Consider the following 12834-nt stretch of genomic DNA (forward strand, 5'->3'; position numbering starts at 1 on the left):
GCTGTGACAATCTCTGGTCTGGCTTTGAAGGTTCGCCACAACCCCGGTCTGGACATGCTGGCCAAAACTCTTGTGAGCAGTGACTTGAGCTCTGAGTCTTTCAGGCTGAATATTCCCTTTCAGTCTGCTCCAGGCCTTCCTGCTGCATCTTCCTCCCGTGGTCCGGTCAAATTACCCTCATGGCGAACCAGTGCCCTCGATGGACCAAGCTCACCGAAACCCTCGTTGTCAAGACCTGGATCCTGGATTGGGGAGGCCTTTGAACTTTCAAGTCAGCCCTCTGGCTCATACCACTCTCGCACCAATGAACATGAGCAAGACGCTGATGATGACGACGAGATCCAATTTCTCGAGGAAGCTCCCGCACACTTGAAAAGGACTACCAATAAGGACAATCCGATTCCTATCGATGATTCGGACGATGAAGGGGATAAGAAGAATTCAAAGACTCGAGCTGTAGAAACATTATCGCAGAGTAAACGAAAAAGACAGCCAGTTTCGGCTGCGCCAATGCTAGATGAGGATGGATGGGAGATACCCAATTTTCCGGAAGATTCGCCAATCCCATCGGACGAGGCTGGGCCTTCAACCAAACGGCCCCGATTCGAGCCTCTCGACCCACAGGAAGCCCTTCTTCAGCTTCTCAAAGTCATACCCGACGTCGACGAGGCAGCGGCTCTCTTCCATTTGACTGATCTGATCAATACTGGAAGAACCCATGACTGTGTTCAGCGAACTGCCGCCATTCTGCTTGAGCTCGAAGGTGGTTATCCTAAGGCAAAGAAGGAGAAAGGCAAGGGTAAAGCTGTAGAGGAATCTCCCGAGCTCTATCGTGATCAAGATTACAGGAGGGCGGAACGGCTTGGCTGTGGTTACTTCCAGCTGAGTGAGAGGGAACTGGTTGGGAGTTTTGCCCAAATCCCTGTCAACCAGTGTGTATGCTATGATCCCTCTGAGCCCTCGCTAACTTTATCACCAGCATCCGATCTACGTTCAAGACCCAGGGACAACTGTTGGTCCCAACTTATACGGCTCTCCAGGGACAAATGAAGCTCAAGGAACCACCGTTCGTCCCACTGAAGCGACCGAGAGCTTCCTATTCAAACGACTTGGACCTCGCGCCTGATCATTGTATGGATAACAGCAATCAGACTTATGCCGGAGCTGCAGAGTTTTACAAGGAGAGGACCTGTTTGTTTGAAATTATTGGTGAGAGGACATGCCCTGCTCGAATGAACAAACTGAATCATGATGAACAGCACGAGATAAGGCTCAGGATCTAGCGGCCGAGATGGCGAAGACTGCCCACGATACCGCACTTGCCAACGGTGAAGGTATCGAGTGTGGATGTTGTTTTGGAGAGGAAGTTTGGGTGAGAAAAGGCCGGTCAACAGAAATTTCTCTGCGACCTGACGACTTTACAGGATAACATGTTTCAGTGCGACGAGGGGCATCTGTTCTGCCGCGACTGCGCCAAGATGCATGCCGAGACGAAGTTGGGGGAGCAGAAGACTGTGAGTCATTGTGCACCTGTCAATTCCTCATTTCTGAACAGGTCATTGATTGCATGGATGGATCCGGCTGCAAAGCTCTCTTTCCAGATTCTGAACTGAAGCGTCTGCTCCCTGTCAAATTACTCGAACTATACCATCGCCTGAAACAAGCTGCCGAGCTAGCGCAGGCAAGCATTGACGGTCTGGAGAGCTGCCCGGGGTGTGACTATGCAGCAATCATCGAGAATCCTCAAGAGAAACTCTTCAAGTGTGAAAATGAAGCGTGCATGCAGATCTCGTGCCGCCAGTGCAAGAGACCCGTGAGTCGTTTGGCTCCGACATTTGGAGAGACATGAATTTGACCTGATCTATAGGATCATATCCCCAGAACTTGTGAAGGTGAGAACTTTCCGTAATGCTTATCCCATCATTGAACATCCACTGCAGAGCTGGACAACGACCAAAAGCTCGACAAGAGGCATAGCGTCGAGGAGGCAATGTCAGAAGCGCTCATTCGCAAGTGTCCACGCTGCTCCAAACCGTTCCTTAAGGAATACGGGTGGGCATTCAGCCTTTGCTATCATCACTGACACGTCACCAGGTGTAACAAAATTCATGTGAGTCATCTCCTGGCGCGGACAAGGGATCTTATCTTGCCAAGTGTACTGGCTGCAACACTTTGTCCTGCTATGTGTGCCGACAGGTCATCAAAGGGTGAGTTCAGCTTTCAGGTCCCAGGCGGGCAGTGAGATTGAGCTTACAAGTCATATCGAAGATACGATCATTTTGACCAAAGTCGGCGTCTTTACTGTAAAATCTCTTCCCAATCGCTGATTGCTCTCACTACAGATCCAGACGTTCCAGGACAGGCTAGAAATGGCACCAAGTGCCTTCTGCACGATCCTGAAGAGCATCAAAAGGACGCACAGACTGTGAGGTCGTCCCTGTCAAAAGCGTCAGCCGGTTCTGACTCATCTCATAGGTCTTGGCGGCACGAGATTTGGCTCAAAAGAACGTCAAGGAAGCGGCCAAGGCCCAGGGCTTGGATCTCGATGATGCCGATCTGCATGTGGACGCCCCTGGCCATCCTTACCTTCTTTACGGAGTGGCTCAGTACAATCCTCCAGCTCATCACTACGGTATCCAACCTCGGCATCAACCTGGTGCCATCGGTGTGGTTGGAGCTGCGGGCCGTCCCGAAGCAGACCTCGCAGCTCGCTTCGCGGACAATGACCAATTGCTTGCAGGACCCGCACGACAATTAGTGGACGGCCGACAGCATGAAGCGCTCGGGGCACAACCAGGCCTGATCCCTGCTGTAAGGGCCGGTCTTGCGCATTATCCAGCACCTGTGGGTCCTCGGCCGGCTCCTAATGCTCTAGGCGGGGCTCTCGGCCCTTATTGGTAACAGAATTCGGCGGGTCGCTGAAATTGCTCCTTGGTAAGGCACAGTCTCAAACCTGCCCCAGCTTACATCACCTCAATTTAGTCCGCCAATGACTTGTTCGAGCCAAAAGATACAGGATTCGTCAGCAGTGCTCCGGCCTCCATGTCCAATCGGCGCTAGAAAGCTCAACAAACCTCAACAAACCGGCCACAATCTCCAGTTGCCCTAACGTCCTGACCGCACTCGACCCTTCCATAATCATCATGTTCGGGAAATGGTCATTTGAACCTCACGGAGATTCGTCTTTCCCCTTTAGACTCTCGTCTCAATACTTTCTCCTCCTTATCAACCCTGTATCATACTTTTCACATCCATGACCCGCATGGCTTCATTTATATAATCCGATCCTTTTGGCTCGCCCAGTTCAGACATCCTCTCACCGCGTCTCTCTGTGGCCACATGACTTCATGACCTCTTCTGTGTGTATATAGATATAACATTGCATGTCGATAGGATGAAAACTTCCTCTGACTGAAAGCTTTAGCTTGGCTACATACCTCAGTTGAAAGAGAGCGAGGAAGAAGAGGGGCAACCAGGAGTTCGAGATGTAGTCCGTGAATGCCCGTATCCAGGCGCGTTTGTTAACAAGTACCAATACAATGACAGGAAGCAGGAAATAGGAGCTTCAATGATGACGCCTTATTGCTGAAGTCTAGGCTCTGGATCGCTGACGTCTACGACAGACTACTTGGTGGCGAGTCCCTTTCCTTTCATGATCGGAGTCTTCTTAATCCGCAGTCTCCGCTGGCCTCCGTCGAAGTACGTCTCAGTCCCGTACGAAGACGGAGACATCAGACAGTGAACAACCTACCTAGTTTGCCACTTGACTCCTCACCTTGCTCAAGCTTATATCACTCATCCCAACTGCAGAGGAAAGACAATAGTCGTAACCCAACCAATCTGCGATATAACCAGTAACAAGGAAGTCGAAAGATCAAGGCAGAAAGCATGTCAGAGTCTAGCGAGACAGTGCATACTTGCGATTCCGTAACAAATGTTGGATCCAACACTGGAACAAACCCTAGCTCCTCAAAACGGACAAGGGGTGTGTCTGCAAACCAAAATAGGTTCTATGTGGTGCACGAAGGAACTCTCTCATCGCCCACTGAGAGTAATCCGACGAAAGCTTCTGTGCCACACGGAGGTTGGCTCTCATCATGGAATGAGCTGGAAGTGGATACCGCTTATCAGAGCGAGGACGATGGAAATAGCTTCGACGACGATCATACAAATGAACAGGGCGGTGGCCTCTCATCCTCTGAGTCTAATTACAGGGAGCTATCCTCGCCCATGTCTTCCCCCGCGAGTGAACGCAAGCATCCGTTTCACGCAAAGTCGAGTGTATCGCCGGTTTCCACCAAGTCCGGAATAGCAACGCTGCAAACGCAGATGCGGAGAGGAACATCCGGTGGACCTCTCACGATTGGCATTCCAGGGGATCCTGATCCATTCAGCGAGCCACTTCCTGGATCGAACAATCCGGGCGACCCTTCCGTGTCAGGAACCCCGTTTACTCCACGCCATAGACGGACTGCCGCCAGAGCAGAAAACATATATAGTTCACCGATTGATGCTCAGACCTCTGTATCAGAAGAGGCGGAAGTGGAACCGACGGCGGTCGCAGGAATCTCGGCCTTCGATACTGATAGCGAAAGCGAGGAGGAGCCTCCTCGGCAGCGCTCAAGTCCCACAAAAGTTTTTCGTACTATTCGAAGGAGAGCATCGGGTTTCCTTGGCAGACAAAATAAGTCCTGAGAGTGACCCTATCCTCAGTACATGCCAACCTCTGTTGCACACTCAGCGCACAGGTCGGCGTGCTGTTCAAATGCATAGTATTCAGCTCTCCCTGTGAATATTTCCTTGCTCACGTCTGCGCCCCGTACACATAACGAGACGGCGAGCATTGCTAAGTACAGTGACTGACTCGATCAATCAGGTCAGATCCAGGATGCGATATGCAGGGGATCTCATCTCTGAGCTACGACAAATGTGATGAGGACTTCTGACTGGGCTTGCGATCAAGTTGGACTTGCTCTTCAGCAACAGCAGCACAGCCCCAGCTCTCATCGCCAGGACAGAGAACTCCCGCACGATTTTCAGCCCAGGATCCCATGTTGTGGCGCCACATCCACCTGCCACGCTCCTGCTTGCTACATACGTAGGAGATGACCTGAACACGGATGAGCGACAGCGATGTTGTCAATAGCCCACTCTCGTATTGTCAATGTCTCAATTCCGGCTTCACAGCGAAGCCTCATCGAATGGCATTCAAAGGTAGATAGAGTACATCCAGCTATGCCTAGGCAAATCGATCGTCGATTTTATGACATTCGAGACCGTGTCGGAGACCTAATTCGTGTCCGACACAAGTCTGGAGCGTAATTTCTCTGGAAAATCGATCGGTGCTGGCCCAAGTTAAAAGACAGCCAGAGCAAGTCTGGACTCTAATTCTACATACATACATAATAACCCCTTGACTGTCCTCCCTTGTATTTTCCGTTTGAAACCTTGTATTATCTGTTTGGAATGATTCGTCTGAGATTTGGGCCGAGACGTAGGAAGATTTAGCTTCACATACATCCTTTCAGCTGACATAATACATTGTATGCGACGATCTATCTGTTTCAAAGTCCGGAAATCCCATATCTTATATAAACAAAGTCTTTCTGCAAGCACGCATCCTCGATTCCATCCGATTCCTCTTGAAGCTATTTCAATCCGGACTAACGTCACCAGAACCTACACCAGTGGCAACGTTGGAAGAATAATCACTGCGATACAGGCTTATTGACACTTGACCAAAGCTCTAACAATGATTCGATATGGCATCGAACGGTGGCGGGAGTGTCTGTGGGCAGATCGACCCGAATACATCCACTGAACAGGCTCCATATGAACACGGCCGAGCCGTGAGCGGGATCTGGAGTGAACTCTTTCCGGCACCCGAGATCGCTACTGAGAAGACAGCCACTAGCAAACAGCTCTGGCAAGATCCTCCCGACAACGCTGAATCTCGTGCATCTGAACAGCCGGCAAAGCCAGGCTTTTTTCAGAGAGGTGCAAAGAAGCCCCGACCCAAATTGTCCTATTCACAACTGACTGGCTACGATGGACAACGATTCGACCCCCTTCAGGGGACAAACTTTAATACGGCCTCCGCCCTCAGCGAATCAGCTGGCCCCACCGGTACTGAGCTGGAAGATCCCCAAGGGAACACTGATACTGAGAGGCAAACCGCCACAGAGTCAAGGAACAAACTGTCTTCTCGCTGCTCAATACTCTGAGCTCGGCTTTTTGAACCGAGTTCATCAATGTTTGTTCTCATCCTGTCCAGCAAAGCCTCGCTATCATCTTCCTAGTAGACTTTGCACTTTGCGTTTCATGCTGTGATGCATCATCCGCGTGCTCCAATGGGGGCGGCAGTACCTCATGAGAAGCTATAGTCTCGTCCACCTCTGACAAGACATCGAGACAACACCGCAGATCACAGGCGGATCTGTAAACGACGGAGCACAGCGCCAGACAGGACAGCTGCGCATACAGCACGATTTCAAGCGTCCAGCGACAGCAGGGCTTGCCACATTCCAGAGTGCCACCCCTGACACAGGCTGACGCTGATCGGCGTTTACGGGATTGTGCTCATTGTGGCGAATTTCGAATATCATCCCCAGGTCGCCCCCGCAACTGAGAAACTCACAACTTTATAGACAACCTCTTTCAATCCACCTTCATAGACCCTATAGTTCATCGCACACCATGTCTGAGCCTCTTGTCTTCAAGGGTACCCTCGCCGGACACTCCGGCTGGGTCACCGCCATTGCTACCAGCCCCGAAAACCCAGACATGATCTTGACCGCTTCTCGAGGTGAGCTAGATCGGCAGCTCTGCATTGTACATGACTGATCCGTGTGCAGACAAGACTATCATCGTCTGGCAGCTGTCCCGAGACGACACTTCTTTCGGATTCCCGAAGAAGATCCTCCACGGACACAACCACTTTGTCTCTGACGTTGTCATTTCCTCAGACGGCCAATTCGCCCTATCCTCATCTTGGGACAAGACTTTGAGACTGTGGGATTTGAACACTGGTTTGACCACCCGAAAGTTCGTTGGCCACACTGGAGATGTTCTTTCGTGAGTTCCGGCATGATCGTGTCTCTCTTCTTGTGCTCATCATCTTCCTTTAGCGTTTCCTTCTCCGCCGACAACCGACAGATCGTCTCCGCTTCCCGAGACCGAAGCATCAAGCTCTGGAACACTCTCGGTGAATGCAAGTTCAACATTATTGATGACGGCCACACCGAGTGGTAAGTGTATTCAGGTCTGTGTGGAATCTCGCTGAGGCCTCTACAGGGTTTCCTGCGTTCGATTCTCCCCCAACCCCGTTATCCCTGTCATCGTTTCCGCCGGTTGGGACAAAGTCGTCAAGGTGAGTTTTCCATGTCCTATCTATTCTTCTCCCAACATGATGTGATCTATATATTTGCTACTTCAGAGGGCTTGCCCAATGAGACAACATTTTCCACCGAGATCTCTGATTCCATCCCTTTGCATTGCCTTGTGGTGAATCGAGACGCTGACGGTCCGTTAGGTGTGGGAGCTCTCCAAATGCAAGCTCAAGACAAACCACTACGGACACACTGGATACATCAACACTCTTGCTGTCTCTCCTGACGGTTCCCTCGCTGCCTCTGGTGGAAAGGATGGAATCACCATGCTTTGGGACCTCAACGACGGCAAGCACTTGTACAGTCTCGAGGCCGGTGACATTGTCAACGCCTTGGTTTTCAGCCCTAACAGATACTGGCTGTGTGCTGCTACCTCCACTTCCATCAAGATCTTCGACCTCGAGTCCAAGTGAGTCCAGCGGGCTGACTTGCAGCAAGACAAGCTGACTTTCATCAGGTCCATTGTCGACGACCTCCGAGCCGACTCTGTCGAGCCTGGTGCCGAGAACTCCGACTCCAAGCGCCCTCAATGTCTCTCTCTCGCCTGGTCCGCCGACGGCCAAACCCTCTTCGGTGGATTCAGCGACAACCTCGTCCGAGTCTGGACCGTCGTCGCTGCTTAAATTGCTCTTAGAGGATCATGTGCATGCATTATCGTTGGGCATAGAGTCGACAGTGACCCTGCATTATAAGTCGTATTCGTCAGAGTCCGAGTCGTCACGCTTCCGCTGTATCTGCAAGATCGGTGTGTCAGTCATTGTTGCATATCTGTGTTGACGACGCACTGTGATACCGGCACCAAGTGACTTTGTGCGAGCTCCAGTTGTGGATACAGTGGGAGCAGCGCCAGTTTTGGCTTGTGGCGGATTGGAGACCTGATTCTTTGTCAGTTCACTGGCCATTGACAAAAGCGCTAAGAGCTTCACCTGCTCTAACAAGTTCTTCAGCGCATCATCCGAGACCTGCCCTCTGATTTGTCCAGACGTCCCCATGCGTACTAATAATTCTTCAACCTGAGCAGCGAGTTGAGGTCGTGTGAGTGATATTCGAGAGACTGTATGGATGGAGGGAGTCAGTACATAAGGAGATTCCTCTAAACGTCCTGCCTCACGTCTCTCTCGTGCTGCTGAATCCAGCATTGCCTGTATCATTGTCCTTTTCATCTCTTCCTGCGCTTGTGCTCGTTCCCTAGCAGCTGCCTGCTCCTGTTCTGAGGACCCCTGCCCACCAGCCGTACCTGCCCCTGAGGCTCCACCACTAAGACCAGAAGGTCCAGCACCGGAAGGCGGAGCAGCCGGTCGCAATCCTTGTGGCAGCTGGAAGTTGGACATGCTATTTTGTGATATGACTTCAGAAGCGTAGTAGTGTATCCTTCGGGAGATGAACAGCTGGTAGGTGTTTGTAATAGGCGTGACACACCACGCGGGTCGGAAGCCCGCATGCCTAATTGGGTGTTCCGGTAACTTCCACCCGGCGAGTCGGAGATCGAAGCCCAAAGTTGCTACATTCACCATCATATCGTGTGCATAGCTCGAAAGGCAAAGTAAGTGGGATCAAGCTGGTAGTTTCTACGGGGAGGAGCATGACGCTTACCAGTTCCCAGAGCTCTTTTCTCAGAACAACGCTCTGAACACTTGATCTGGATAACACCACGATTCACCATGTCCGGAGTAACCAGAACGCTGGGTCCAGAGTCTGGAGGAGCTAGTTCAGAGAAGCCCGGCAGGCAACGAGGCCCGGTCGAGGAGGTCATTGCAAAACGAATGAGACAGGTCGGCAAGAAATTGGTAAATCTAATGCAGTCACAGCCGTGAGGTCCGCCCGCCTGACGCATGAATTGCAGCAACGAATCAAGGCGTATTCGTCCATTGAAGGTGCAAAGCTCAACGCGGACCAGAAGGCCGCTTTGACCACTTTACCTGCTCTTGAAGCCGTCTATAAGGAGCTCGAGGACCTTATCAAAGAGAAGGGCCCGGTTGATGTGGGTTGGATGCAGGTCTGAAGACTTCGCTAAACATCATTCAGGAACAAGAGCTCATCCAGGCTGCGAAGCTTAGAGAAGCCCAGGAAGCTGCGAACGCCAGCGCATCTTCTGGAGCCTCGGCAATATTTGAGTCCTACAAGGTAAGTCGCCTCCAGAATGCAAGAGACAGGGCTCACGTTTATCAGGCATCTCTCGCCAAGAATCTCCCTCCATTCATCCGCCTGCATTCTCTCCTTCATCCCGCCAGACCCTCGGATCATGAACACTTGACCTTTGGTCATCTCACGCTACCTCACAATCTTCAAGATGAAGTTCAGGCCACCGATATTCTACGAGTTGGCCGTATGTGGGCAGATTTGCAGAGAGACGAAGATTCTGCTCGGAGAGTGCTCGATCTGCTCGCTGGTGGACCGGATGGAGAGGACAGCGAGAGTGAGTCGTCCAAGCTGAAAAGCGTCTTCAGTGTCTGATGAGCATGAGCAGATGACCATGTGCACCACCTGCTCGGGCTCTTGTCCGAATCACAGACTGGTCAGGACCAATTGGACTCCTCTCAGCATTCGGCTCAAATTGAAACAGGAAACCCCGCCGCAGAAGCATACGAATCGGAAACGAGAACAGCACCACCGTCCATTACTGCGAATTCTGCTTATCCGCCTAACGGGTATGGCGAAATGCCAGAAGAGACGGCCGAGGCTGAACCTGTGAAAGACAACGGAGGAGCGATCAACTTCTTGCAAGCGGACGAGTTGGGAGCTGGAGAAGATGGAGGCGGTGACGCGGTCGACGCGGGCACCGAGCATAGCTTCGAGGTCGTCCCCATGCTCGAGCCTCACCAGGTAAGCTATGACCTTTCGCGGCGTACTACGTTCTTGAAAGGCTCACTGTCTCATGCCAGACCTCCGGAATGCAACCTCCCGTCGATTATCTGCAGCATGACGCTCTACCTGCTTCAAGGACAGTAACCCCCTCTCGTTTCGATCTCACGTCTCAGGTGGACTCACAGCCTGCCAACTGGGCAGACCTAGATCAGGAAGACAATGAAAACCAGCAGGATGGGACAGTAGCTGCTGATGAAGAAGCTACCGCAAGCAACGTTCACGTTGGTGCTCAGACCAACCACGCCGAGACACCATCGGAGGAGCCTTCCAAGGTCGATTCGTCCGAGCATGCTGCATCCTCTTCACGCCGAACACCCGACTCAAAGCAGACGCCTCGTCGACCAAATGATCCCAAGCGAACCAAATCTGGAGGAGGTGCTCAGCAAGAACGTCAACGACAGGCGAAGGAACCAGCGAGAAAGACAGTAGTTGACGAAGATGGATTCGAGATGAAAGTAAGACGGGCACCTGCCCCGGTCAGTCGAGGACGTGGGCGCGGAGGATCCAGAGGAGGAGCGAGACCCGAAGGCCGTGGTGCTTCGCAGGGCGGAAGGTCAGGTTCCGGCCCACGGCCCAATGGGTCTGCGGAAGGGCAGGGCAATGGAGCCGGACAGGGTATGTCGAAGAACAATGGTCAGAACCAGAGACGTCGAGAGCAGGGCGGAGGTCAGACCGGGACCACTGGACAAGCTCAGACGCCAAAAGAGAGCATCTTCAAGCCTGCCCAAACAGCCTCAGGCACCGCATGATATAGGTGCAATTGAGAAGGGTACGGACATGAAAAGGAGAGACTTAGCGGCGGGAGGAGAAGTGTACGATGATTGGCGTGGTCCAACGCATTGAGCATTCCTACATCCTATCCTCAGTAGCATGCAAAACTCGGCGCAATAGCTGCAACGAAGTCTGACCAATTGCAAACACACGACGGTCAATGCTTCCACGATATTGGCGCAGAACCATACTAACCATACTGGTTGCAAAATGACGAAACATTTTTGATTTTTGAACAACGGTTACTCTTGTCTCTTGTCTCTTTCGCTCTTAGCATCCTCATGAGGCCCCGTCCAAGCGCGCCAGGTCCCCAATTCAATCACAGGGAGGTTTTCGAGCGGGATGTTTGCTGGGTTGGCTCTCTGAAAACAGCCGCATCGGCATGGGCCATGCTGGACACTCGGTAATATTCTCAAATGCCCTCAATGGACATGATTCCCAGGGCCAAGGAAAATGTCGAGTCTAGTTCAGGGGAGAGTGCATAATGACAGAGGAGGGTCACAGCGACTATTGCTGCAGCATCGAAGCTCGCGATACTTTCGCTGGCTTCTTTCTACAATGGATGCCCGACAAGTGTTTCCAAAGATCGACGCTAGCCATCGCGCCTGATTTCTCAATTTCTCAGCTCGAATCTCTAGGCTGGAAATGGACCATCTCTTCTCTTTTTCATGACGGTGTATTGCGGGCACTGGCTGCGGGACAGAAGGCTCATGCATGGAGCTAATGAGTCAAGGTTGTGATCACTGGTTTGCATAACATTCAGCTTGCCAGCCTCTCTGATGTTCTTGGCCTTCTGAGGGAGGACAGGAGCAACTGGAGACGGACTGAGATTGGGAACTCTCGTGTCTGTCAATCTTTGTGTCGCTCTGAATAGAGACGCGCACCTGACTGGAAAAGCTGATAAAGCTGGTCGCTTCATTCGAGATACATGACCGTAACACATCAAGATCACAAGCATCGAATCTGCAAGAAGGCCCGTCGAAGTCCGCCGCGCGCCTGTCTAGGTTGAGAAACGGTCTTCAGGTCGTCTTGGAGATTACTGGAATGTCGAGCGCCAGATATTGGAGATGTCGTATGCGAACATTGGTTCATCCCGATGCGTCATGCGAGGATATTCATGGAGTACCGGAGAAGGTGTTGAAAGAGGTGGATGATAACGACTTGCTGGATGTCGAAGAAGAGCCTGATGGTAAACGGGATGTGGGTGCAGGAAGCCAACCGCTACCCGATTACCTTTCCTACTCCGAGGTGAGGGCCACTGTATGAACCAGATATGAAGACGCTGACTGACCCAACAGTACGGAACCATGGTAAACGGTCAATGGGTGCAGACTGGAACGATAGTCGAAGTCGCTCAAACGTGTAAGCAAAACCTTGGCATCGCCGAGGGAAGGGACAACCGCTGATGGCTTTCTAGACTATGGACAATGGATTCCTCTCGGACCAGGTTGGACGTACGGCGGGATGTATTCACCTACTGGAAACGCAGGCGCGTCCCCTGGACCATCTCCGACCGTCAACTACGCGCCGCAATACGCCGCTCAACCACAGTCTGAAGATCCCTCAGAGGCTGATGCCAGCGATGCAAGTCCTTCTGCGGCGGATGATGGATCTCCAGAATCATGGCAGCAGTCTACTCCTCCCAGCGCAGTTCCTGAGCTCGATGACTCTTCGCCGTCGGCAGCTGCCTCGCCGATGCCCGCTGCCAGTCCAAACCCTGCGACCTTGGCGCATGCCCTAGTCAACCCATCGCCCTCGCCCCTCACTGCCCCGCTCCCGACCCTCATCGTTTCGCCTCAAATGACTGTGA

At 52.2% G+C, this 12834-nt stretch overlaps 5 protein-coding genes across 5 annotated transcripts; 4 read left to right on the forward strand and 1 right to left on the reverse strand.

Moving 5' to 3' along the window:
* Positions 1 to 54: 54 nt before the first annotated feature.
* BD324DRAFT_651707 (hypothetical protein) lies at positions 55 to 2901 on the forward strand (the record flags this gene model as incomplete). The annotated part of the gene is made up of 13 exons (XM_022018378.1): positions 55 to 72; positions 124 to 932; positions 980 to 1209; positions 1260 to 1372; positions 1425 to 1514; positions 1556 to 1813; positions 1868 to 1892; positions 1941 to 2052; positions 2095 to 2110; positions 2155 to 2207; positions 2269 to 2288; positions 2343 to 2425; positions 2476 to 2901. The coding sequence occupies 13 exons, from the start codon at positions 55 to 57 to the stop codon at positions 2899 to 2901; spliced, it is 2253 nt and encodes a 750-aa protein (XP_021870569.1).
* A 2842-nt stretch (positions 2902 to 5743) lies between these two features.
* Positions 5744 to 6244, forward strand: BD324DRAFT_628979 (hypothetical protein). Its single transcript, XM_022016159.1, has one exon. The coding sequence runs from the start codon at positions 5763 to 5765 to the stop codon at positions 6222 to 6224; it is 462 nt and encodes a 153-aa protein (XP_021870570.1). The 5' UTR covers positions 5744 to 5762; the 3' UTR covers positions 6225 to 6244.
* Positions 6245 to 6577: 333 nt separating this feature from the next.
* BD324DRAFT_628980 (WD40-repeat-containing domain protein) lies at positions 6578 to 8055 on the forward strand. The gene is made up of 6 exons (XM_022016160.1): positions 6578 to 6805; positions 6855 to 7074; positions 7128 to 7247; positions 7294 to 7369; positions 7532 to 7797; positions 7846 to 8055. The coding sequence occupies exons 1-6, from the start codon at positions 6697 to 6699 to the stop codon at positions 8009 to 8011; spliced, it is 957 nt and encodes a 318-aa protein (XP_021870571.1). The 5' UTR covers positions 6578 to 6696; the 3' UTR covers positions 8012 to 8055.
* Position 8056: 1 nt separating this feature from the next.
* BD324DRAFT_681955 (PDCD5-related protein) lies at positions 8057 to 8768 on the reverse strand. The gene is made up of 4 exons (XM_022019132.1): positions 8500 to 8768; positions 8315 to 8442; positions 8174 to 8263; positions 8057 to 8122 (listed from the first exon to the last, which is right to left on the reverse strand). The coding sequence occupies exons 1-4, from the start codon at positions 8717 to 8719 to the stop codon at positions 8075 to 8077; spliced, it is 486 nt and encodes a 161-aa protein (XP_021870572.1). The 5' UTR covers positions 8720 to 8768; the 3' UTR covers positions 8057 to 8074.
* An 89-nt stretch (positions 8769 to 8857) lies between these two features.
* BD324DRAFT_628984 (hypothetical protein) lies at positions 8858 to 11220 on the forward strand. The gene is made up of 6 exons (XM_022016161.1): positions 8858 to 9175; positions 9232 to 9369; positions 9414 to 9512; positions 9558 to 9804; positions 9856 to 10211; positions 10271 to 11220. The coding sequence occupies exons 1-6, from the start codon at positions 9050 to 9052 to the stop codon at positions 11000 to 11002; spliced, it is 1698 nt and encodes a 565-aa protein (XP_021870573.1). The 5' UTR covers positions 8858 to 9049; the 3' UTR covers positions 11003 to 11220.
* Positions 11221 to 12834: the final 1614 nt, after the last annotated feature.

Source organism: Kockovaella imperatae, assembly GCF_002102565.1.
Source record: "Kockovaella imperatae strain NRRL Y-17943 chromosome Unknown BD324scaffold_8, whole genome shotgun sequence".
Lineage (NCBI taxonomy): Eukaryota > Fungi > Basidiomycota > Tremellomycetes > Tremellales > Cuniculitremaceae > Kockovaella > Kockovaella imperatae.